Source organism: Mastigoproctus giganteus, chromosome 3, assembly GCF_048544385.1.
Source record: "Mastigoproctus giganteus isolate SK-2022 chromosome 3, ASM4854438v1, whole genome shotgun sequence".
Taxonomy (NCBI): domain Eukaryota; kingdom Metazoa; phylum Arthropoda; class Arachnida; order Uropygi; family Thelyphonidae; genus Mastigoproctus; species Mastigoproctus giganteus.
In genome coordinates this window covers 185,950,743-185,975,916 of record NC_143577.1, presented here as the reverse complement: position 1 = coordinate 185,975,916, position 25,174 = coordinate 185,950,743, and the positions used below count along the sequence as shown (strand labels likewise).

At 34.0% G+C, this 25,174-nt stretch overlaps 1 protein-coding gene across 5 annotated transcripts in view; it reads right to left on the bottom strand.

Moving 5' to 3' along the window:
• Positions 1-25,174, bottom strand: part of LOC150088466 (uncharacterized) — a 266,563-nt gene that overhangs the window by 145,631 nt on the left and 95,758 nt on the right. For all 5 annotated transcript variants that reach the window (XM_090369525.1, XM_090369524.1, XM_090369528.1 and 2 more), the window contains exon 3: positions 12,383-12,452. In XM_090369525.1, the coding sequence (XP_090225651.1) occupies positions 12,383-12,452 (70 nt within the window). The remainder of the gene's footprint in view (positions 1-12,382; positions 12,453-25,174) is intronic.

Sequence of the window (25,174 nt, the reverse complement as noted above, 5' to 3'; positions counted from 1 at the left end):
TAAAAATAATAGGGTGTAAAAATAAGACAAGAAGAATTAGTTTAGCAAGAAGCTTCCTTTCTAGCTGGCATCCTGGGAAAGTTCTCACTGGAGACTGGGCTGTAGGTATACAACTGATTGTTGCATGGACTCTTTAAAAGAAAAGGGGAAAAAAAAAGTCTTTTCTTCCCCCCCATCCCCAATGGGAAGTCAGATTTTTGTAAGTAGAGTCACCTGTAAGTTGGGGAGCACCTCTACAAAAGGGTACTGACTATCCAGAGTAGTTGGTTTACAAAGTTGCCAAGATAATCTGAAAAATGAAAGAAATTTGTTTCTTTCATTTTTCAGATTATGTGACAAAAACAAGTTTTGTTTACATAAATACTATATTCATGATAAATAAGTGTATTACAGCAAGATTTCTAATATTAGATTTAATATGTACACTATTTTTTGAGAAAGGAAAACAATGAATTTCACTTTCTCCTTGGTTTGGCTTCTTGTAAATGGCACATCATCTTGTCTCATTAAAGCTGACACTTTAGCATCTTTCCCCCCCCCATAGTTATATATGAGCTGAAATTTGGTGAAATAAAAAGAACAAACTTCCATTTTTACATGGACACACATGGAGTAAAATCAAAACAACTCAAAGACAAATGTTAAAATTAACAATACAGAAAACTGAAGGATCACTGAAATATTAGAGAAAAAAAACTAATAGTTAGAGTTTGACAAATTCAAGGGCAGGAACATCACAAAATATAAACAAACAATATTCATAACAGATTGCATATATTTTTGTTTGTTATCCAACTTTCACTAATCTGGGATTGTGCAGGTTAAAAAGAACTCAGAGATAATTATATTTTACTGTATCTGGGGGAAGGTGGGGCTATATATTCCCAAAATTATTTTATAATAATGATGTACAGAAAATTCACTTGATCTCAGTAAACAGAAGGAAGTGGGTGTGTTTTTTTTTTTTTTTTTTACCTTCATCTTTAATAAAAGATATCTGGTTATGAAGCAGAACAGACTGAACCAATTTTAATCCACTTTAAATGTATATTATTGAATGAACTCCTACTTCTTAGTGTTTTCAATTTACTTAATAAATATGTACAAAAATTTTTATAGATTAAATATTTCAACTTAAAAGAAAAAAAATCATATCAAATGGCTCTAACAAGAGAAACAAACTATGTTGCACATACTGGCCAACAATTGTGTACTCTGTTTTTTTCAGTTTTGGTTCTGTTGTGCAAAATAAGTTGAGACAAAGTTAGTATAGTTATCACATGTACTAAAGTGTTTTTTTTTTTTTTTTTGTTGAAAAATTCTACAGCATCTTCACATTTATTTCAAGAATGGTACCAAAGCACTTACTGTCATTACTGTCCAAGGTTCTACTATACTAAGTGGTGTTTTCAGTAGTTTAAAAGTGCATTGGGGAGAAGAAGAAAAAAAAAACCCTTCCAAATTATCTTCACAATTATAGGAAGTACTCCTTACACACCTCCACATTTGTAAATTATCTACCTCTACTTTTCTAGATAGTTTTATGTTATGAAATTCCATAGTACATATATATAAAAAAAAAAATTTTATAAAAAAAAAAAAGGGTTAATATCAGTACCTAACAATGATTTCCACATTTGTTACTTGGATGACCAAGAGATTAAAATATGATCCAGCAGGAAAAAAAAAAAAAAAAAAAAAAAAATATCTTTTGTTACTACTCTGAAGCAGAATTTGCATTTTGCCATTCAAGGGTTTACAATTAAGAGAACACTACTTTATTATAAGATGAAAATGCTGGGAAACAACTCATAACTAAAGCCTGAATGCTTAGACATTAAAAAGAAAATTTTTTCCTCAAGTGATGTTCACAAAAAGAACGAAATAGGCAAAGCAAAATTCAAAATAAGCTCTTACTCTAGAAAAGGCATTTATGATTTTAAGGAAACAACCATTATATGCATAAAACTATCACAGCATTTTTAGTGAACAAAAGACAATTGTTATCACTGTTGTATCCCGGCCTTGTCATAAGAGGGAAGGGCATGACAACTAGGTTTGAGTTTTTTTTGTTCGTTTTTTTTTTTTTTTTTTTTTTTTAGATAGACCTAGGAACACATATGCATACACTTATAAGCATGGATAAAAGGGCATATGGCACCTCAGCCCACTAATGAATATGCCACTGACTGTTATCATTTGTTACACAAAATAACAAATATCTTCTTCAAAACTTGGCCTCCTATCAGAGAAAAGGTTTTTCATTTTCTTCAAATGAGGTGACTGGAACATACTCAAAACTTGCATTACAACTTTAACAGAATGTCTTTTAATAACCCTTTATTTTTCCTTAGTTTTGGTTAGCAAAAAATATTTTTTACATCAGCATGTTTTAATGTCCAAGGTGTAGGTAATATGAAATGCAATATTAATAACTACTTACAATGATTTCCAAGTCTTATCCCTTTTCTCAAGTGATGTGATGATACTGGAAAGTTTGAAAAGTGAATAATGTGAGCATTTTTTGCTAACCAAAACTAAGGTTACCAAATGTAAGCAGACTGCTTCAGCACTAGTTGCTTCACAAATATGAAAGACCCACTTCCCCTCACTGATATATATATATATATATATATATTTTTTTTTTTTTTAATAGTCCACGTATCCATGCATTAAAATCCAGGTGTAATTTCTTTGCAAATAGCAATTTCCTGGAGATGTGAAGCTTTCACAAAAATCTTGTTATCCAATGGCAATAGCTCAATGTCAAACTACATATCTTCACTTCATGCACTAAACAAGTCATTCAGAGACAATGAAAGGAAAAGAATTTTAAAAGCTGTTGCCACTTTGTTCTATGAAAAGGAATTGGTCATGAATAGCAGGAAGATCAGAAGCACAGAAAGGGCAGTTGAATAAAGTTGAGCTGTTTTCTTTTTAAAGCACTTCAGATGTAAGTAAATATGGTTTTCAAACAAGTACTACTTTAAGAAATTTACACACCTGCTGTTTTGTCAATGAAAACGGACATTTTTTGCCATCAATTTCAGCCCTGATTATCTGCAAAAAATAGATGAAAACAAGCATCTCTATAAGTTTTTCTTAATGTATGCTCACTTACATTGTATTCCTTTGTGTATTTTTTTTCCAAAAATACCTTCAAGGAAGCATTTTCCAATCTTTACACAGGAATAGTTGCATTACATGAAAACAAATGCCTTCCAGCAAGCTGCCAAACTGCTCTTATCCACTTTACAAAACACCAAGCTGGCAGTGGATAATGTATCACTACCAAATTGTTTAATCTCTTGTTAAAGAAAAACACTTTTGTCACTGTTATTTGCTATGAAAATAGAAAATGAATGACTGTTGAAATCAAAGGTGACAGACTAAAGTAACACACACACAGCAAGTCACCCTGGCACTGTTCATGCACAATTCTCATCTGGCATGAAATACCAGTAAATCAGAACATTCCAGGGCAAATGTGCTAAATTTATTCTGGGATTTGCCAAGTTTCCAGTATTAGAGATGGTAAATACAGGGAATATAAAGCCACTTTTGTAGGTTCATGTTCATTATTTGCAGTATTAAACACTTCTTTCCAAAAAGACAAACTAGAAAATATGCTTTACCAGTTTACTGGCTTAGCAAAACAAATATTAACAGATATCAATTTACCAGAAAATAAGTATTTATCACAACATGCACCTTTCTTCATCTTGAAAATAAATTATGTTTCTATTACTTCTTAAGAGCTTTCAGTAAACAAACAATCTATATGCTAGTTCAAACATACAAGTAGAAAAATAGATAAAGTAATAGAAGGAAAGGTATACTAAAAACAACTGCACTGATTTCTTTTCTCAATTGCACTGATTTCAATCCATTTTTGAATATTTAACATGCAAGTTTCCTTCTAGAATATTTGTAGTAATTTTATGTAATCTATATCATGGTTTGACATTGTCAACAACTTTTGTTTATCCCTAGTAAAAGAAAATAACACAAGGTCTGGACTATATACAGTCAGGCACATGGGTCCTGCCTTCTGATCTCTCTCTCCCTAAGCAGTACAGTATGTAACTACTTCAAAATATCACTGGCAACAGCAGTTCATTCAAGTAAAAGTGAAGGGTCCAAATGCTATTACTAGACATCCAATCATATGCAGTAAAAAACAGGCCAAATATTCATTACAATTTGTACATTGATTACAATTAATTGAACCATAATTGTACGAGGGAGCTGCGACTCAGGTTAAGAGTAGTGTAGGTATGACTGAGGGGTTCTCTGTAGAAGTTGGACTGCACCAGGGATCAGCTCTCGGCCCACATCTGTTTGATCTGGTAATGGATGTGTTGGTGCGAGAAGTGAAGAGTAGAGCACCATGGAGTATGCTGTTCACAGATGATACAATTTACTGTGCGAACCATCCCAAGGAAAGGTAGAGAAGAAATTGGAGGAATGGAGGAAAGCATTGGAAGAGAAAGGCATGAAGATAAGTAGAACAAAGACAGAATATATGGTATTGAATGGAGAAGATGAGATGCAGGAGGAAAAACTACCATCAGTTTCGAAATTTAAGTATCTGGGATCGAATGTTGAGAGGGATGGAGGATTGAGTGCAGAAATACAGCATAGAGTGCAATGTGGATGGTTCAACTGGAGAAAGATGAGTGGGGTGCTGTGTGATAAGAAAGTAAATTATGGAATGAAGGGAAGAGTGTATAAAACTGTGGTTAGACCCACATTGATGTACAGTGCTGAGACATGGGCGATTACAAGGGTCCAGGAGAAGAAGATGGAAGTGGTAGAGATGAGGATACTAAGATGGATGTGTGGTGTGACAAAGAAGGACAGGATAAGAAATGACTACATCAGAGGTATGGTTAAGGTAGGGCCTCTGAGTAAAAAAAAAAAAAATGCAGGAATCTAGGTTGAGGTGGCTTGGACATCTGGAACAAAGAAGTGAGGAGTATGTGAGAAGAGGTGTGAAAAGTTGGAGGTGATAGGGAAGAGGAAGAGGCATAAGCTGATATGGAAGGACAAGGTGGCAGAGGATTTAAAGAGAGAGGAAGCCCAGGATAGGGAGGAATGGAGGAAAAGAATTAAGGATGGAAATGCTGACCCCATATAAATGTGGGAAGAAGGCGAAGATAAAGAAGAATCTTTGAATTCAATATGTTAAAATAATAAAATTATTTATGAAATGTTTTAACATGTTTTTTAAAAGTTTTTCCTTTCAAATTCACACCTGGAATAACCTTTGTTACAATACAAATGTATTTCTCAAAATGGTTTATTGCAAATTTGTGGCATCTATCATCCAAGATCACTTTATATGCAGAGAATGACCTTTCTACTTCTACAGAAGTGACTGGGTTGTATTTAAAACTCAGTCACTTCTGTAGAAGTAGAGGCTTCAAAATCAAGTGAGCTTTTGAAGCCTCTACTTGAAATGGAAGTTCATTTCCTTTTCCATTTATAAAATTCATTATTTTCCTTAAAGCGTCAAATCCCAAGTTCTTTTCAAAAAGATTACTGCATTTCTTCTTTTTTCTTTGCCTTCAGGCGCGGTTGAAGTTTGCAACTGAACTTTTCCCCATCTCTCAAATTGCACTGCTCAAAGAAAGTCCCCACGTGTCAAGTTTGGATATACAATAAGTAACCAGCTGAAATGGGTCTGGATGAACAATGTTTTTTTGCCAAAGAATCAGAAAGCATTGCCTGAGCACTAACAAATAACAACTGAATTGTGTACTATCCAAGGAATCAACAAATTCTTTTTTATAATCAAAACTTTTAACATAAAAAGTTGCCACTTGTAACCACATCCCCCATCTTGTGCTCAGGTGGGAGAATAAGAGTGGGTAGCACATTTCTATTAAGTTGCTATTCTTGAAGGTGCTTTTGACAAAATCTTTTTTTATAGTAAAAATAAGTTATTTTAATTTCACAAAAATTCTCCCAAATTGCCTCAGCAAACCTATATAAGCCATGGTTTAAGCAAGTAAAATGGATCAGATTTAGATAGAAAAGCTGCAATGCAGAAGTGGCTTTTACCATATTCGAAGCAGTGTCAGTAACAAAAATGCAGATCTTATCACTATGGGTCGATTCTAGTCATAATAACCAAGAATCATTACAAAATCTTGCTACTGTAGAGTAATCCACCTTTTGGAGGGACTTACATGCAAGTAAATATGAACATTCATATTTACATTCATATTAGATTCTGCATCTAATTTTCCACATACAAAATGTGCAATATAGCGGACACAAATGCCTGTAATTTCAATGACGGACATCCAAGTGTAGTTTCTCTAATTTCCTCGTGAATAACATTGTCATAAGTAGTGTTAAGGTAATTCTTTCTCAAGACCAAAAGTTGCTTAAAGACAATTGTTTAACTTATTGAAAGAGAAACTGCTGCTTACGAGAGAGAGAAGTCCTTTGAAAAATCACTTTTCTATTCTTTTGAAGAATATGGAATGTTCCTTTCGCAAAAACATAATGCCATCCATAGTAAAATCTTTTCTGTGATTGACAATCCATGATTCCATATGAAGTTTTGTGACAGATTTAATTTTTGGCATGTTTTAGCATTAAAACTTTTCCCGTGCTGATTTGGCAAATTTTCCCACACGCGGTGAAATATTATCCCATGCTGATTTAACTGCAATACTGTGACTTGTTATTTGGTTCCGAGATCAACACTTGAAAAAAAATTATCTAGTCAAGGAACATGCAGTATTGCTTGTAATATATCTATTACATGCACTAACAAACAATGGCCATAATATGTATTTGCATATAATCCAAAGTCTCCTTATTATATGAACTGATTCATTTCTGCAGTGCTCACAGATATCACTCAATATTTACTATATCATACATAAGACCAACAACGTTTGAGCGAACAATTACCTTCACGTAAGTTCTGAATTCTCCTATATCATAACATAGGATTTTTATACCAAATATTAGCAGTTATTCTAATTACTAAATATTCATTACTTCATTGCACCATAACATCTCAGAAAATTTTCCTCCTGTCAGTCATATTTAGCAGCTATTTCTTCCAGAAATCACTGCTAAATATAAAATAAATAATAAATTTTCTGTTTTATACTCCGGGATGACCAAACGGTCAGAGGAGTTAACAAGATAGACAATACAAGAAACAGCACCGTATTCAGTAGTCACAGGCTTGAACCCCGGTCACTCAAGGCACATATACTTATGCACCCGCGCGCCTGACCACTAGGCTCAAGCGGCCTTATATAATGAAATATAACATCTGAAAGACAAACTGTTCGTTAGTATAGTTTGAACCATTTAATCCATTAGTTTATCGTTAAGCCAGACTTCACAACTGTGAATGGAATGCAGTGTCTGTTCCAGTAGCTGAGAAGTATGCTTATTGTCAAGTTTGGTCTTTATTGGAAGTTCCTCACTGCACCACACATGGATTGGTTTATCCAGAAAAAAAATGTTCTCAAACAAAAGCTGTACCAGGCCTTTCCTTCCTTTTTTCCCCCACCCAAAAATAAAATGTTTGAAGTGAATCAATTAAGGCTTAAACATGCTTTTTCCATTTTATTATGCTTAAGTTCTGTGTTCATTGTGCCTAGGCCTAATAGAACTTCTCTGCTGTCTGTGGTATTTTCAGTAACCTCAGCAAATAAAGTGTCATTTTCAGTCTAATGTTTATGATGGACTTTGTTTCTATATGCATAAATTTTTTTATTCTTCTGATGTTTGATCATATCTGTTCTCAGTAATCACAAAGCCAAGGTTAAATGATTTAATATGTACCCATGTAGTTTTACTCTTTTTTTTTTTTTTTTTTGTTTCTGGAAATTTATGCTTAATTGAGGTACTTATTTTTGTTACTACCTATACCAGCTTCTCTACATCTATAGTTGAACCTGCTGAAAATACTGATTCACCTGATAGCAAGTTAGGTTTTGACCTTGTTCTGCATCCTTCTAGTTTGATGCACTATATTAATGAATTCAAGTTCTTAGTGAAAAATACTTCATTTCGTAATCATCATTCATTCAGTTTATTTGACCAATATTATGTTCCACTTATTAATTTTGAATTAATAGATCCACACACTTTGTAAGAGGCTGAAGTTAAAGCTTGAACCTTTTTCCCCATCAACTTATCTGAAACTAATAAAAAAAAAATAATAAATATTTTCATTAACTTCATGTAATGCGTACTTTGTTTCTACTTTGGATAAAATTCAGAAACGTTATAAATTTCAAAACAGGAAAATACTTTTATTCATTATGCACATTAAGATCTTTATTTGTTGTCTCTGACAACAAAAATTTTTTTCACTGATTAGTATTAAAATTCTTACTGCAGTAACCATTTCTTAATTACATATAGTGGTCTATAACTACATAATAATTGAGCTTCCTTCCTCAGTCAAAAGCAAGCCAAAAAAAAAGTTATGAAAATAGATCCCTACTCCTTTCATTACTCCTGTTTCAAATTTTGTATGCAACTATTAAAGCAAATTAGTGAACTGAGGATTTTATGGATACAGCAATTTCCACAATTAAATGGTGAATAAAGCGGAATAAAAGAAATAAATTATCCATTTAACGACTTTTTTTTTTTTTTTTTTTTTTAACTGTGGTGCACAAAACTTCAAGTAAGTGATGGAATCCCAATAATGATGGGACACAAATTAATAAAAAAAAAAAAAAAAACACAACACTTTACTTGCTTTGAGCAAGGAATATATCCTATTAATTGTCTTGCATAATAATAATAATAATAATAATAATTACAGAACATTATGTATATGGCACAGAATCTTATTATTTTCTGTTACAATATTACCTAAATATGCTTTAGTTTTAGCAAATAAAGAAAATGCTACTCTGTATTATTTGCTCAAACTGTTTCAATACCTGCATTGAAATAGCACCACACTTCTTTAACAAAATGCTCAAATATATATATATTTGAGGGGGAAAAAATTAGTTCATCCGTACCTCACATATTGTGTTTCAATGTTTTTTTTTTTCTGCTTGAAACTCAGTTACATCAACACTATAGCAACTTTATCTGTATAAAACTTTATACTACTGGAAAAAACTTCCTAGTGTAGATTAGATTATAAGAAATGGCATCCAAAGAGAATCTGCCCTTGGAAATAAAGGTCTTTAAGCAAATAAAGACCAAAAAGGTCCCTATTTTATTATCATCCACTGAAGGCCTATCCAGCATACCGCCACTGAAATTTAATTTCAGGAATCATCACGTGTTGTTGGAAATTTTACTACTGCTTGATATTCTTTTGAAAACTGCATGTTGATTAGTATAAGTGTGTATTGTAATTAATTCTTTTTAGTTGTGTATCCAAATGCAATATTCATAAATAATGGCAGGGAACTACAGATATAGTTCTAATATACATAGAGTGCTACTTTACTATGTGTTCAACCATGTGATATAAAGCAGACTGATAGATATGTAGGGATGCTAATACATACAGTTCAGCGAGAAAATGGGCAAGTGAAATGATATAAGAGATTTTAAACACTACATTTGTAGCCTGCACTAGTAAAGTATCTCAGGAACCACAACCCTGCAGTTTTTCATTTTTCATGTATCAAGATTGGTCCAATAACATACAGTCAAAAGCAATCCCGTGGTTGGAAACAGCTTGTTGATGTGAGAGGCTAACATGGACTGGCTCGGGGTAAGAGAGAGCTACAGTCAATCAAACAACAACCCAGCACAACTCGCACCTTGTTATAGATGGAATTACAGATGGATAAAAAAAAAAAGTAAAAAAAGTTGCCCAGTCAGATGAGTCTCAATTCCTGCTGATGGAAAGACTAGAATGTTGCAAAAACAGCAAGCATCCCAGTCTGCCAGATACCCAGCCACCAGATCTCAATCTAACTGAGCACCTATGGGATAAAGTGAAATGAGCTCCTCAGAGCAGAGATCCATAAGCATCCCATAAATCTAGGACATTGCAAAAACAGCATGACTTGCTACTTTGGTAGGAAGGGAAAATTTTGATGATATGCCTACTGACACCCTCGTGGATAGCATAGTTGATATAATCACCCTCTTCCCCACACCAGGCGGAAAAGACCTCAGTTCGAATTCCGAAGACGGGAGGGAGGAATTTTTATGGGCCTTTATCAAAAGTTGAGTTAGTTGGGCTCAGGCGAGGGTAGCATGGTTTTTTTTTCCCAGAAAAATGGGTATTTCATCCATCAAAACAGAAAATCAACCTCAGGACACACAATTTATAGACAATATATGCAGAGCAACATGTCCTTAGTTGCCGATGCTACTAAAAAAAAAAAATATTACTGAAGACGTTCAAGAATTACTGGTAGGAAAAGAGGCTAGTGAAGCGGATTTGGTGGAAATGCATCAGATGTAAACCAAATCAATTCAGAGGATGATAGCACAGATGAAAATTCTAAACTTCCAAATTTTACACTAAAAAGCATACAGGAAGGCATAAAGTTAGCCAAGCGATTAGAATCTTATTTTTTGAAAGCAGATTCTTGAATGAAAGGGGCCTTTGGGCTCCTTTCATTCAAGAATCTGAATGCATAGTTCCATACTTGGAAATTCAAAGATTTATCAAGCAAAAGCAAACAAAACCAGATTACTGATTTTTTTAAAGAGAGCAGAATATACAAGAAATCTAGAATGGTGAATTTTTGTTAACAAAATAGTGTTTTTTTTTTTTTTTTTAACTTTTGAAACGTAACACCCCTTTTTGTACTTTTTCTTAGTCCCATATAACAGTTTTGCACAACACGACATTTTTATAGGAAGTAACTATCATGTTATACAAGGGTTACCCATATTTCAATTGATAAGACTACAGGTAGTTCGACTTTATGAGTTAATTTTTTCCTAGCGCGCGCGCTCGTGAAGCGAAAACTCATAAAGCGGGAATTTATTTCCCATAGACATAACGTTAAAAATAGGGGTTGCAGGTATCGACAATGAAATTAGTTTGTTTAAACAATGATTGATTTATCCAAAGAAATGAAAACGCAGCCTGTAAAATCAAGCAAATTAGAAATGCTAAAGAGAATGTTTATTCTTCATCATCATCGACTAAATGCACACTCGTTGATCACTCATTATTGGCTCGGCACTCGGTTTGTTGCATAAGGATTAGTCTTCTTCAGAAATACTTCAACAGGCATTGTTTCCAAGATAATCTTCTCTTTTATTTATAAATTTCATGACTGCATAAGCATTTAATGGCACACATAAATTGCAACTAACACGATTCACATGGAGTAAAAAGTTTACAAAGCTTTAAAAAAAAAAAAAGGAATGAAGAGAAGATTCTGAAAATTTGTTTTATATGATTGAAGATTTCAGTGAAGGGAAAACACATTTCACCATAATAATGTAAAAACCCACAGTATTCCAGCTATGGGTATTATCGCAAATTTAATAAGATCCAGTTTACTACCCGTTTATAATTAGATGCACTAACAGAAAAGCCCAATAAACCGGAAAGTGCAAATTGTTTTTAATGTTTTATGGTAGTGACCTCCAGAAATGTGTTTTAGAAAAATATCACAAAGGCATTCAAAATTGATTCTTATAACAGAACCATGTAATAACGATGAAAGTGTAGTGCATTTTAATGATTTGCATTGGTAACTAATACAGTTTACATATCATGCTCTTTTATATGGCCTTAAAGTCATGCTCATGACCTTAAAAATGAAATTTTAGAGAGATGAATAGCTTGGTTATACAGTAAAAATTTCAACTTCCGAGATCTTGAAACAAATTACCAAAAAAAAAACGCGTGTTAATGGATTCACAATACAATACGATGTCGTCTCTGGAACTGATTAATATCATAAAGCAGAGTACACTGTATTGTATAGCTACGCACGTAGTGTTTATGAATGTTTAACATTCATTTTTTGCAATTAATGTTCATATTTTTGATTTTGTTGATACTTGAGAAAAAAAAAAAAAAAAACACCTTGTAAACCCGGGAACTCTTAAAGCAAAAACTGCCAGTATTATGATGATATAGAAATATCTATAGATTCCTTGTTCAAAATTTAAGTTCTTTATTAAAAAAATAAATAAATAAAAAAAAGGAAACAGTTGTCATCTTTATGTGCACTTAAATAAATTAACTGGTAATAGCACATGCTTTATATGTAAAATTTGGACTGCTATGATAGCTAGGACATGCAGAAATTCAGCATGTGTAAATACATTATGAATGAATATTAATAAATAATGGAAAATCAGTATAAAATTAAATTTTTTTAGAAAATAATATTAAAAACATTGTTTCCACTAATAATTTAATTTACAAAAAAAAAAAAAAACATACACTGCTGTAGCTCTTCACTCTCGGCCCCTTCATCATCTGATTCTGTGCCCGAGTCATGATCATCATCAGCCTGCAAAAATAAGACCTTAATTTAAAATTATTGGATTTTTTATAATAGGAGTAAAATATAATCATAACCACATGAACAAAACAAAATATCTATTATTTAAATATCTGAAACAAATGCCCAAAATGATATGATAAAGGACTGTGGTGACAACTCAATGCACAATTCAAAATCAACAAATTGGGGTGGATTACTGCATGAGGTGTATGATCAAAGGAACTTTCTGTTGCCTCAAAATAGCAATGCAAAAGAACTCTGCAGTCTTTGTCCAAGTTGAGGACAAATACCATTATCCACAGTTTTGCCCAAGCTGTAATTATCTAACTCACTTGAAATAGCTAAGAATAATTAAATGGTTCTTCTTCTATATAACAGACATCTGAAAGGAGACCATGCAAATTGTTTTCCCCACATGCAAAGAGAAAATATTAAACTATCACCTCTGCACAGTTTCATATCTGGATAAGCACAATAAGACATCTGTTTTCTGACTGTAAACAATGTGTTCTAAGGCATATATGATGTATGTGCAAGACCCCAATAATAATAATATCAGGAATCTCTCCTTCCCTGCCGACCGGGCTAGCCGAATGGGTAAAGTAACTGCCCGGCAACCCAAAGGTCGCGGGTTCGATTCCCGCCTCGGGCTTGGATCAAAGTACTGCAAAAACCTTGGGAGGTGCAATATGGCCACAGAAGCCGATGCGCCAACAACTACCAAATCAAATCAATCAATCAAAAAACCTCTACTTCCCAACACATCTCAGACTGGTTAACTCTGCCCCACTTGAAAAGATCTTGGCAAGTTTTTTAACGTTTTTATTATTCTTTATACTTTCTACTATTTATACTTTTTAGCTTCTCAATTTTATGGCATAGGACTGATCTGAAGATACATACTGCAGATAGCTTAGCCATGCTCTAATTTGATGCCAATAGGTTTTTTTTTTTAAAATCACTATTATTCACAAATCTTGTGAATAATAGTGTGACCTTTGAATGTCAAACATATTTTGGGACCAATTTTGTATAAAATTCTGTGGAGCAAAAATGCTAATAATCAGATGCACACCAACTCCTACTTTAATTCAAAATTACCAATAACTTGTCCTTAAACACTGTTAAAAAATGCATTCAATTATCAGTTTTAAAAGCAACTTTTCCTTTTAAAACAAAATCTTTAAAGTAATTCACATAATACATGAAACACTTTTACACAACTTTCACTAGATTACTGAAATAATCTGTCAGCAAAACAAACAAATATCAGAGCTTTGTTCTAATATTAGTAAATATAGTAACAGAAAACTAAATATTTCATATTATAATAAAACATAAATTTTATTTGCACTCACAATTTGATTACACTAATGTGTAATTATACAACAAAATAATTAATGCAAGGTCTGCTCAAAAGTATCCAGATAATACTTATTGTTCAAGTTGACACAAAGTGCATTGCAAAAAGCAAGACATGCTTAGATGACTCCTTGCCTCCACTACAACTATTCACTCAGTCACAGCAGTCTGTTATTATCAACCAATAAAAAAGTGTTTTCACATCTCATTGCATTACAAAAGTACATTGAACATGTGTATATTAAATTTTACTTTAAAATCTGGGATAAATAGAGATTTGCAGGTATGATCCCAAAACCAAGCAGCAGTCATCCCAGTGGAATACTCCTACTTCTGACCAAGAAAGTGCAGCAAAACAAAGGCCACATGGCTAGAATTTTCTGATTATAAGAGTGTGTCCACCATGAACGTACACCAGAGGGTCAAAGAATTAATAAAGACAGTTAAGTTGAAGTTCTGAGACACCTGTGTTATGTAGTTAAAAAAAAAAAAAAGTTAACTCAAAAGACTGGTTGCTTCACCACAATGAAGTATCAAAATTCATTGCAGACCTCATGTTACTACAGGTTCAAATAAGGTATTATGCTAGAATGAGTTACATATTTATAAGAAAATAAAGGACTTTGGAGTTCAAAGTGCAAAACAAATGTCTTCAACTTAAAACTGTGAAAGGAATTAAAGTTTTAACATTGTGAATTGACAGAGGTATACCTGGTCTAGTTGTTTTCAATTTCAAGAACTACTAATGCTGATGAATCTACATTTCAAATCATTTTAGAATGTCTCCAACTGAACTGTCAATTCTTTAAATCATTTCAAAGAAATAGTTATTCTGCTTCATGAAACCTCCAAGTTTATGCTTATCTGAAATGGTCTATTGCTGATTACAATGGTCTATTGCTGAAATGGTCTATTGCTGATTACACATTCAGTTAAGAATCTAATCAGGAAAGGTAGATATGAAAGTTGAAGGGGTGGAAAAAGTCCCTACTGACCAATAAAATAAAGTGAGGAGCAGTGTTACCACTTTTTCATGATGAGCAGTGATCATTTTGCATGAGCAACAAAAACTTGATCTGATCTGAGAATCATTATTAGTCACCAATTTCTTTGCCACAGCAAAGCTTAATTACAAAATTTCTTCCAAGTGGGCAATCAGAAGACATGCAAAAGGTAGCTTTAAAGTGCACACAGGTGTGCAGCTTAGAGAGCAAGAGCTGAGAAAGAGCAGAAAAATTCATAAGAGATTTAAAATTAATAAATAATATTTTATCAAAGCACTGAATTATTACTATTGCTCATGATGCTGACAGATTGACTGTTGGAAAATGGTGAATGGATCTGCTTGGGGGTGGGGAGGTAAACACTATGTAAGATAAAACCATCCAACAGGAAAAACTCGAAAGTTTGGTAGAGCAGTTCATTAAAGGCAGATTGGGACCATCTATTTATGGAGAGTTGCAGTAACAGCTAGCTTAGGTATACCCGAGATTGCATACCTAAATTTGGAAAATTATCTTATTACACTATTCATGTCCCACTCATATCAATACAAAATGATTTTAGGTAAAATAATTACTCATTTTTCTATTCAACTTCATTTATCCCTACATTAAAAGTTCTAACAATATGCCTGCATTATTTTTCGGCAAAGTGAGGTCCTATCACACTGGGTGCAATTTCCCTAAATAAAATCAATCCCACACAGACAGATTTTAACTTTAAGATCAATTGACATATATAATCTCCTGACTTCTTGGACATGTCGCTAAATATCAGCATAGCAAAATGTCCAAATTGCAAATGGTAATATGATAACATAGTTGCTCTGCCATTTGAAAAATGTATCAGGAATCAGAGTCAATCATGAGGGTACATAAGTACATGTGCTTTGAGTGACCAAAGTTCAAGCTTATGATCAGCTAAATATGGTGTTGCTTCTTGTATTTTCTCTATCTTGTGAACTACTCCAACTGTGTGGTCATCCCAGAGTACAAACAGAAAATTTTACTTATTACAGAGGTTTTTAGAGGACTGTGCTTAGCTCAGATACAATGATGTATGATATATCATTAAAGCAATTTTTGTAATCAGCTCCAATCATGAAACTGCAACAACAGCAAACTAAAATCAATGGATATTAATTATTTCATGAACAAGACTTAGAAATAATTTAACTTATTCCTATTTTTCTAACCTAACTGGACTTAGTTTTGTTAAGGTAAGTTAGGTTGGGAGGCGGTGCAAGAGTACATCAAAAGCCACTTTACCGCTACAGAAACCATGCAGTTGATCTGGCGTGACTGGTCATGTGACATTAGAGGATAATTGCTTTTGCTGACTTCCTCTAATTGCAAGTAATAGCTGAACATCTCCCATTTTAGCTAACGTGAAGTTAATATTCCTTCCAAGAACTGAAATTCACCCCCGTCAAAAACATGACTAAATTCTATGATCTTATCCTACTCATGGAAACCTGGACTTCATCTGAACAAGAAGATTTTATCTCCTCCATCACCAAATTACAATGCTATAGTGGCATTGAGAGCTACAAAAAAAAGTGGAAGAACCATCATCTTCCTGAAGAACTCATTTGTGATAGTGTCAGAATCCAAATGTCCTTCATCTAACTTCAAGGCAATCCAAATCAGAATTAAGTAACAAATGGGTTTTCTGGATATCTTGGTCTATATGCCATGATGGAAAGACATTCTGAATTTGTAAACTGGGCTATCACTAAAATCAACCCCATTACTGGTGAGGACTTTACCATCTAGTGATCCGTCAAAATTTGTACCATCAGTTTGAAAGCATAGGTTTAATTAAAGCCTTTAATTTCATCACCTACCAGAGGTAACAACACACTCGACCAAATATTCTCTAATGCTGCTATGTCTTCTGAACTCCCACTCTCAATTGCATTTGAATCTGACCATGATTCAATTTCAAAACAACTCTCCTTCAGCATTCCATCCCAGTCTGATAAGAACCCAGTCTACAAAAAGAGATCATTTAACCTCAAACATTTAAAACAGGACATCAGTCTGGAGCTCCTAAGACTGTACCCCTGGGACAGTTTGGTCAATTGTCTTACAGAATTGGCATATACTTTCTCAACCTGGTTGGCCTTAATCTCAATAACCACAGCATCAAAAATCACCACTCCTTCTTTCAACTCAAATGTTGGACATTTGAGTCCCTTTTCAAATTAAAACAAAGAGCTTTCTGCAACTTGAAAAAAATTTAACTCAGAAAGTGACTATCTAAATTTCTTAAGCTCACCATAATAAGTTTAACAAACTAAAGAGGAAAGAAATCCAACAATTCATATCTAATAGGATCAAGAAAAACTCTACAATATACCCCAAAATACCCCACCCATTACCATCAGATTTTGATTTCGATTGCTGGTTGGAACACACAACTTGCTTCAACAACAAAACAAATCCTTTCCCAGAATTTAAAGAATGTATGCTGTCCATCAACAAAATTAAGCAGTATTAAGCAGTATTTCTATCTTGAAAGAGGTGATGAAAGATGCAATTAAAAATCTCCCTTCTAAAAAGGTACTACAGGACAAAAAAAAAAATGTATCGGTATTCATTATCAAAATTGCTAGTGTCTACATTTCAGACATTCTTGCTTTTTTTTTTTTCTCCCCCAATCAGCCTATAAATAAAACTTTCTCCCTCCGAATAGGCTCACTGCAAAAATTTTCCCACTACCGAAATGCAAAAACATTAAAAGCAAAGACATCAAGACAGACCAATATCAACCTCATCTTCTATACTAAAACTCCTAGAAAGATCTATACTACCAACAATTAGGAAGCAACTCTTCCAATACATCACATAATCAGATTCACTATGGAATTTTCAGCAGATCCACATCAACCAACCTTCTCAAAACAAACCAAATAATTCTGAAGGCCCTTAATTCTAAAAATCAAATCAACATAATTTACACAGACATCAGCTCAGCTCTGCGTTCGACGCAGTCTCAACATACTCTCTCCTGAATCTCCTCGAATGGTTTATCATCTCAATCAATGATAATCTACTAAATCTCTTTGCCAACCTCCTCAAAGAAAGGGTCCTTATAGCAAACTTCAAAAACAAAATTCTACATGCCATTTGCTATCTGGAATCCCCCAGGGACACGATCAGCAATCCTCCAAACATTCCTACTAACCTGCATGTAATGCCTTAAGCAGACCATGTTAAAATCATTGCCACCTCAGATTCAAGTCAATCAGCTACCTGCACTGAAGAGTTGATCTGTAACACGCTCCAAAAATTTGTCTTGTACCTCAAATCTTTCGCTCTCTCACTCAACCCCTCAAAATCCGGTCACCTCAATTTTGCTTAAAAAGAGCATCTTTCCAATAACTGCCTCACTGAACGTGCAAACAATTCCTATTGTATCAGATCATAAGGATCTGGGAATTTTCTACAATTCTAAATTCAATTTCTCTATTCATCTAAACTATCGGTTTAGTTTTTTTTTACATTACAACTTGTAGATGTGGGATAACAAGCTAATTTATCTCTTTTCTTATGCAGCAAAACTATGATTGCATTATTCCACTGCTTTGGCTGGCAAAACAAAAAAAAACTTTAAACATATCCACTCTGCCCATATTATAATCCAATTCTTCTCCAAAATCATCAAGCCAAAACTTCTTTATCCTTCCCCTGTTTGGGCCGGCATGGATAATGCAAATTTCAAAAAGATATCGATCTTCTCTTGAATATTGGATTCTTAAATGGACTTTAAGTCTAGCTATGAACTTGTCTCTTCCTGGTCAACTACAATTTAACAGTCTAAACTACTCTGATTTTTCACTTTCAGTCTGGTACAACAACCTATCTCTCTTTGCAAAACAATAGAACTCTGACACTGATTGGCCAGAAATTTAGGAAGTCATAGTTTGGAGAATTCCTAGAAAAGCAGCAAGATCCAAACCAACAGGGTCCCCCTCTACTAACCCAACTTCATTTAATCAACAAGCATTTTCCATTCAACACTGTTCTTTATTAATGGATTGAATTCAGACCCTGTCCTTATAATCCAAAACAAAACACTCCTGTCACAAGCAGTTAAATGTATATATACTAAGGAATCTCAAATGAACTAAAAATAACCAGAATGTTACACTTTCCTCTTTTCACCCAGACTTTACAGTTTAGATGTCTGTGTGACCAGTAGCATAGGAACGGCTTGGAATTGGGGCAGGGGCCAAGGGCGCCCTGACAGGCCACATCAGTTCCATGTCAAGCTATTTCGACACAAGAGACTAGCTGTTGAAATGACACTGCTAGATGATGTTGCTTTATGATGAGCAGGGTGAAAATTAATTTTTGGGAAATGACATGTTTTCAGAGAGCAATTCAAACCGGCATGCATCCTTAAATCTGAGTACATACTGCATAGCAGCTTAAATCTATTTGCAATCCAGAACCCAACTTTGAAAGGACCAGTCAAGCGACATCTTCATCAGCACATTCATAACAGTTCGCAATTCACTCATTGTGAATGTTCTATGATACTGAATAAGTTAGAGGTTATAAATAGTGTGTATAGTGTTTTTGCTTGCTATCATCATCAGCCATTTTCAATCCACTGCAGGATGAAGGCCTCTCCAGCAACTTTCCAGTTCCTTCTGTTTTGAGCACTGGCCATCCATTTACTACCCACAAACTCATGAATTTCATTTATCGATCTCTGCCTTTGTCTTCCAGGTTTTCTTCTAGCTCCTCTTGGGTACCATTCTGTTATTTTCTTAGTCCATCTGTCATCATGTCTTCGAGCTACGTATCCTGCCCAAGACCATTTTAGTTCTTTAGTTTTGATAAGAATGTCCTTTACTTGAGTTTACTGCCTAATCCATGTGTTTCTCTTCTTATCTAACAGTCTGATTCCCACTTATAATTCATTCTATTCTGCGCTGTGTAGTTCTCAGATTCTCTTCCATTCTTTTGGTGAGTGTCCACGTTTCACTTCCATAAGTTATGGTGGGGAGTACACATTTGTTCATTTTACATTTCAAACAAATTGGGATATTGCTCCTCAGTATGTGACTATATTTCCTGAATGCTATCCATCCAAAATTTATTCTTCTCTTGACTTCCAGCCATTTATCATTATTACAGTTAATGACTTGTCCCAGATAAGTATATGACTCCACCTTTTCAATTACTGCTCCTTCAATCCTTATATCCCTTTCTGTGGCATACTTGTTCATCATTACTTTTGTTTTAGCCATATTCATCTTTAGTCCAAAATCCTTACTAACTCTGCATAACTGATTAAGATTTTCCTCTAATTCTTTGGGAACACATCTAATTCTATGACCACAATGACATCTGAAAATCGTAGATGGTTTAGGTACCCTCCGTTCACATTAGACTGGTCGCAGAAAGGAATCAATCTTTTGAAAGCTTCCTCAAGGGCAGCAGTAAACAGCTTTGGAGATATTGTGTCTCTTTGTCAAACTCCTTTCTTGATTTTAAATTTTCTACTGTCTTTGTGTAGTCTAATAAAGGAGGTAGCATTCTCATATATTTTTCTTCAAAATTATAATATGTGGGGTATCTATGCCTTGTCTTTCCAGTGCCCGAAACATTGCCTTATGCTGTATGGAGTCAAATGCCTTTTCATAATCCACAAATGCCAGGCATAATGGTGTTTTATATTCATTTGCTTTCTCCATTAGCTGTGATATTACATGAAGGTGATCCATAGTTAAGAATCCTGTCCTAAAGCCAGCTTGCTCTTTCAGTTGATTCTCATCAAGTATTCTTTCTAATCTGTTAGTAATGTCACTTGTGAACAACTTGTAGATGTGGGATAACAAGCTAATTTATCTCTTTTCTTATGCAGCAAAACTATGATTGCATTATTCCACTGCTTAGGCATCACACCTTTTCTAATGCACTTTGTGAAGAGCCTTGCCAGTTTGTGTTATGTCTCTTCCTCCCAATTTTAACAAATCTACAGTAACTTCATCTTCCCCAGTACTTTCTGATTCTTCAATGCATTTTCTACCTCATCAGGAAGAATATCGGGTATGTCGTATGTGTTGCTAATTTGCAATCCATCTTCAACACTGCTGGTATCATTCCCTCGCTCCTTGTATAATTCTCTATAGTAGTCTTCTGCTATTTGAATTATGCCTTCTCTGCTGTTTATAAGTACACCATTGCTATTCTTCAGTTTCAGTATCAATTGCTTGCTATATAAACAGGTAATCGTGAATATTGTGATTTATAATTTAAATAAAACAACAACAAAAGCCCAATTAATTTTAGATATGCCACCAAAGGAAACAGACATCAGTACCGCATAAAGAGAAAATTTAAAAAAAAAAAAAAAAAAACCACACCATTCTGCTAATTTACACTGAAGGTGACAACGGAAATGAACATAATTTGAATGAGGATGAAACAAGTGATGCAATTCGATACTATCACTAGTTCTTACATTTGAAATTTTTTTTTTTTTTTTTTGAAACTGTCCAAAATGTCAGAGTCACTCGAATATTCAACTACTGTAACAGAAATAGGGAAAATTTACAGCAAAGTGTGGATGATTTACTTCCGTGAAACAATACATGGCCACTTAGGATAAAGAAAAACCACTCTTTGTCAATGCATGGTAGTACCAAGGATTTATAATACATATTCACTTCCAAATCCATACAAGATGCACACATAAAAAATACATACTGTATATATTACATAACATTGAAACTCAAGATGAGCTCTATACTATCCAGCCAGAATAATTCTAGAACTACTAACAGCAATTATATCAACAGCAGTGGCAAAAGTACACTGCTTCCCAGAAAGAGAGATAGAATCTAATAGGGTGCTTACAGTAGAAGGTTGACCAGACCTATTGTCCGAATGTGGAATAACCTTGATCTGCCCACTGGCTATGGATACAAAGAAACTAGTTGACGAGCTAGACTTGTCGGTATGTGGGACAGGTAGTTGGATAGGTTTTATGGGTACCACTAAGTTGCATATGGTAATCTCTTTAGCTCTTAATTTGCTCTTAGCAATAGCACTGTTGCCTAAATTGCTTGAAGGCAAGAGGTGCGAACAATGCATACCCAGTTATCATATGGAAAATTTTCTTCATTCTGCAGAAACTGTTTTAAATGTAATTACTAAAGGAAACTCAAAATTTGCTCTAAAGAAGTTTGTTAAACAGAGCATAGTGTTTTGTGGAAGGCACCAATGGTGGTTTCCCACATCTGCACCATAGTACTTTGTGAAGAAGTACAGAATCTCTGTAAAAACTAGAAAAGTTTAATGTCTGGTTTGTGTCAGAGTACTGTTATGTTCTGTTGCTTTGCCTTTGGCTAATTTCCCACAGAGCCCCACATTGCCCGCCACCACCACTGGGAGGTGAGCTCATACTCTGTTTGTTAAACAGGGATCTGGATATACTTATTATTTATAATGATTTTATTTTACCAATTATCCAAAAAAAAAAAAAACGCGTAGCCACAAATTTGCCAAGGGAGCCAAAAACTTAGCTACACCTCTGTGTGTGACCACATATCAGGTAACTCTAGCCTTTATGTAGTCATGAACTGCAGTTTTCTGCATTACCCATGTGTACATCAAGAATTTAGTGCTAGCAAAGTCACGCCAGTTGTATGTATATAATTTTACGACATGTGTCAATAACTTTTGTCTTCCTATCAGATGTATTATATTATAAATGTATATATGTTTCTTTATACTTTACTGTAAGCCCCTATAGCTGTTTTAGTGGCTGTCTCGGGGCAAGCTCAGCTTTGTCAGTATATTTCTGTACAGTATAGATGGTATACATCTTGACACAGCCACACTGGCCTGTACTTTATCCAGAATGCCTCTTGAACAAACCTGCAACCACTGGCTTGTTGGTATCTGTTGCCTCTCTGTATTGTAGAAACTCGTGACCAAGAGCTAAGAAATGGAATTTATTATTATTATACACTTTGCTGAGAATAATTCTTTTGATGAATTATAGGAGGTAAATCACTAAATGGCTTTTAGAACATTTTTGAAACTCTTTACAAAATTATATGCTTTAATATTAGGTAGAAATAATAATAAAAAAACTGAGGAATTAATTTTCATTTTGCATGGATTAATGCACACATTATTCATATTACCAAGGTAGTTTTAATGCATCATTTTAATTGTATCTCATATCATGAATACCTTCACTCTGAGGCTTTAGACAAGAAATGTCTTTTGGAATAAAAAAAAAAAAAGAAGCTATATTAAAATAGTCTGGGATGTAAAGTGTATTACTAGTAATAAAAAGTGATGCAAGACTATTGCTCCCCATTAGAGCATTAATAGTTACAATGGGAGCAATAACAATGATACACTGACAGTATTTCTACTGAGATTTTAAATCAAAACAAAAATAAGAATAAATGAGTTACTTGATATATGAAGCATACAAACATAATATCCAGTGCTTCAGATACAATATATGGAGTATGCACAGCCTATGTGATATGTATAAAAAAGTAAGTAATTGCCAGATTCCTATTGGTTAGATTTAATGAGATTTGGCAGGGCTCAACAAATTGTTCTAACAAATTGAAATATAAAATTTTCTTGAAACTCCATCTATTGGAAGTAGAATTATTACATGCAGGCAGATAGACAAAAATAAAAATTACCAAATTTCTATTGGCTAATTTTAATTAAACTTGGGGTGGCTTGACCAATTGTTTTAAAAGACCAAATATAAAATTTATAAAAGTCAGTCCACTAGGAGCAGTTATTATTCATTATGCAATAGATGCATTATGCATATTCTAAGGTGCCTGAAAAGGTGAATGCCACAACAACTTAGGGGTTTGGGATCCAGAATTTACTGAAGTAGCTGGCTGTCATGTTCTATATACTGCTGCTGATGAATACTAATCCCCACCTTCTTACTTATTTTCCTTAAGTTATTACTTAAAATGTTACTTTTAGTTAGCTTAAGAAAATAAGTTGATAAAATTTTTCTAAATTTATTGTTAAAAGAGATAATGGGTCCGCTCAGCAGCAGGTTTCACAAAACAATCAAGTGTTGTTGGTTGCTGTTTGAAACGCTGCATGTTACTGTATATGAGTAGAACCTTCCAAAAACCTCCCTACAGAGCATCGAGACCTCTTAAGTAGCAAAGAGGAAAAATTATTTATTACACAGAGGTCTTTAGAGGACTGTACTCAACTCCGATCAGGGCCAGCCCCAAATTTTGTGGAGCACTGTTCAAGAATTATTTGCGGGCCCTGGGCAAAACTTATACAGAATGTTTTTGTAATAGTGACCCTTTGTGACTAGGAGATACATTTTCACACCTACTATCTATAGGAATACTCCTGAGAATCCAAGGACACTCATTATTATAGCTAAAGGTAATTAATTCAGCTATAATTAAATTTAATTACATTTTTGTAATCAAGTTTAATTACATTTTTTCAGCTTATTTTAAGCTAACTGGGTACATTCCATCAGTACTAGTGCTTCGTTTACTTTTAGGCATCAATAATTTTATGGTTATCATAAAATCTATTCCTATTCAGCACTGGATAGAATTCAGGAATCCTCATTTCCAAATATTTTGCACATTAATACAGACACAACATATTTATTCAGTTAATCAGCAACTCCTACAGTAGCTTCAATATTTTTGCCATAAATATCAAGTGATTTATCCCATTCCTTAGCCAGACTTCTGATAATCTGCCTTAGCATGCATAGTCCACCAGTAATTGGATTAGACAATTTATACTTTTGGATTAAATAATTTTACTGTAAGTTTCTGTGTCCCCTGATAATTTATAATCAAACGTCTTTCTTTTCCCCTAAACTAATCAGTTTATCTGACATAAATTTTGGTCTAAACTTTAAATACTGTATTTCCCCATGTATAAGACGCACCCTTTTTCGAAAAATTTGGAGTCTAAAAACAGGGTGCTTCTTATACAGTGGTTATAGATTTTTTACTTGCATTTCCCGCTTTTTCTCTTTGCACTCATTGTTTCACACTTGTTACTGGTATATTAGGTTACGCTTTGCCACGTTATGACCAGATATGGCTCAGAAAAGATTTTCGTACAGTGCTGAATTCAAGTTAAGTGATCCAGTTTGCAAAAGTGAATGGAAATCATGCTGCTGAACGTAAGTTTGGTCCTCCTCCAACTGAGAAAACAATCTGAGACTGGCTACGGGAAGAAGAAACGCTACCGAAAATGCCACAGCAGAAGAAGGCCATGAGAGGCAAGTCAGCAAAATGGCCTGATTTAGAGAGGGAATTGAAGATATGGATTGAAGAGCAAAGGGCAATTGGAATTCCTGTG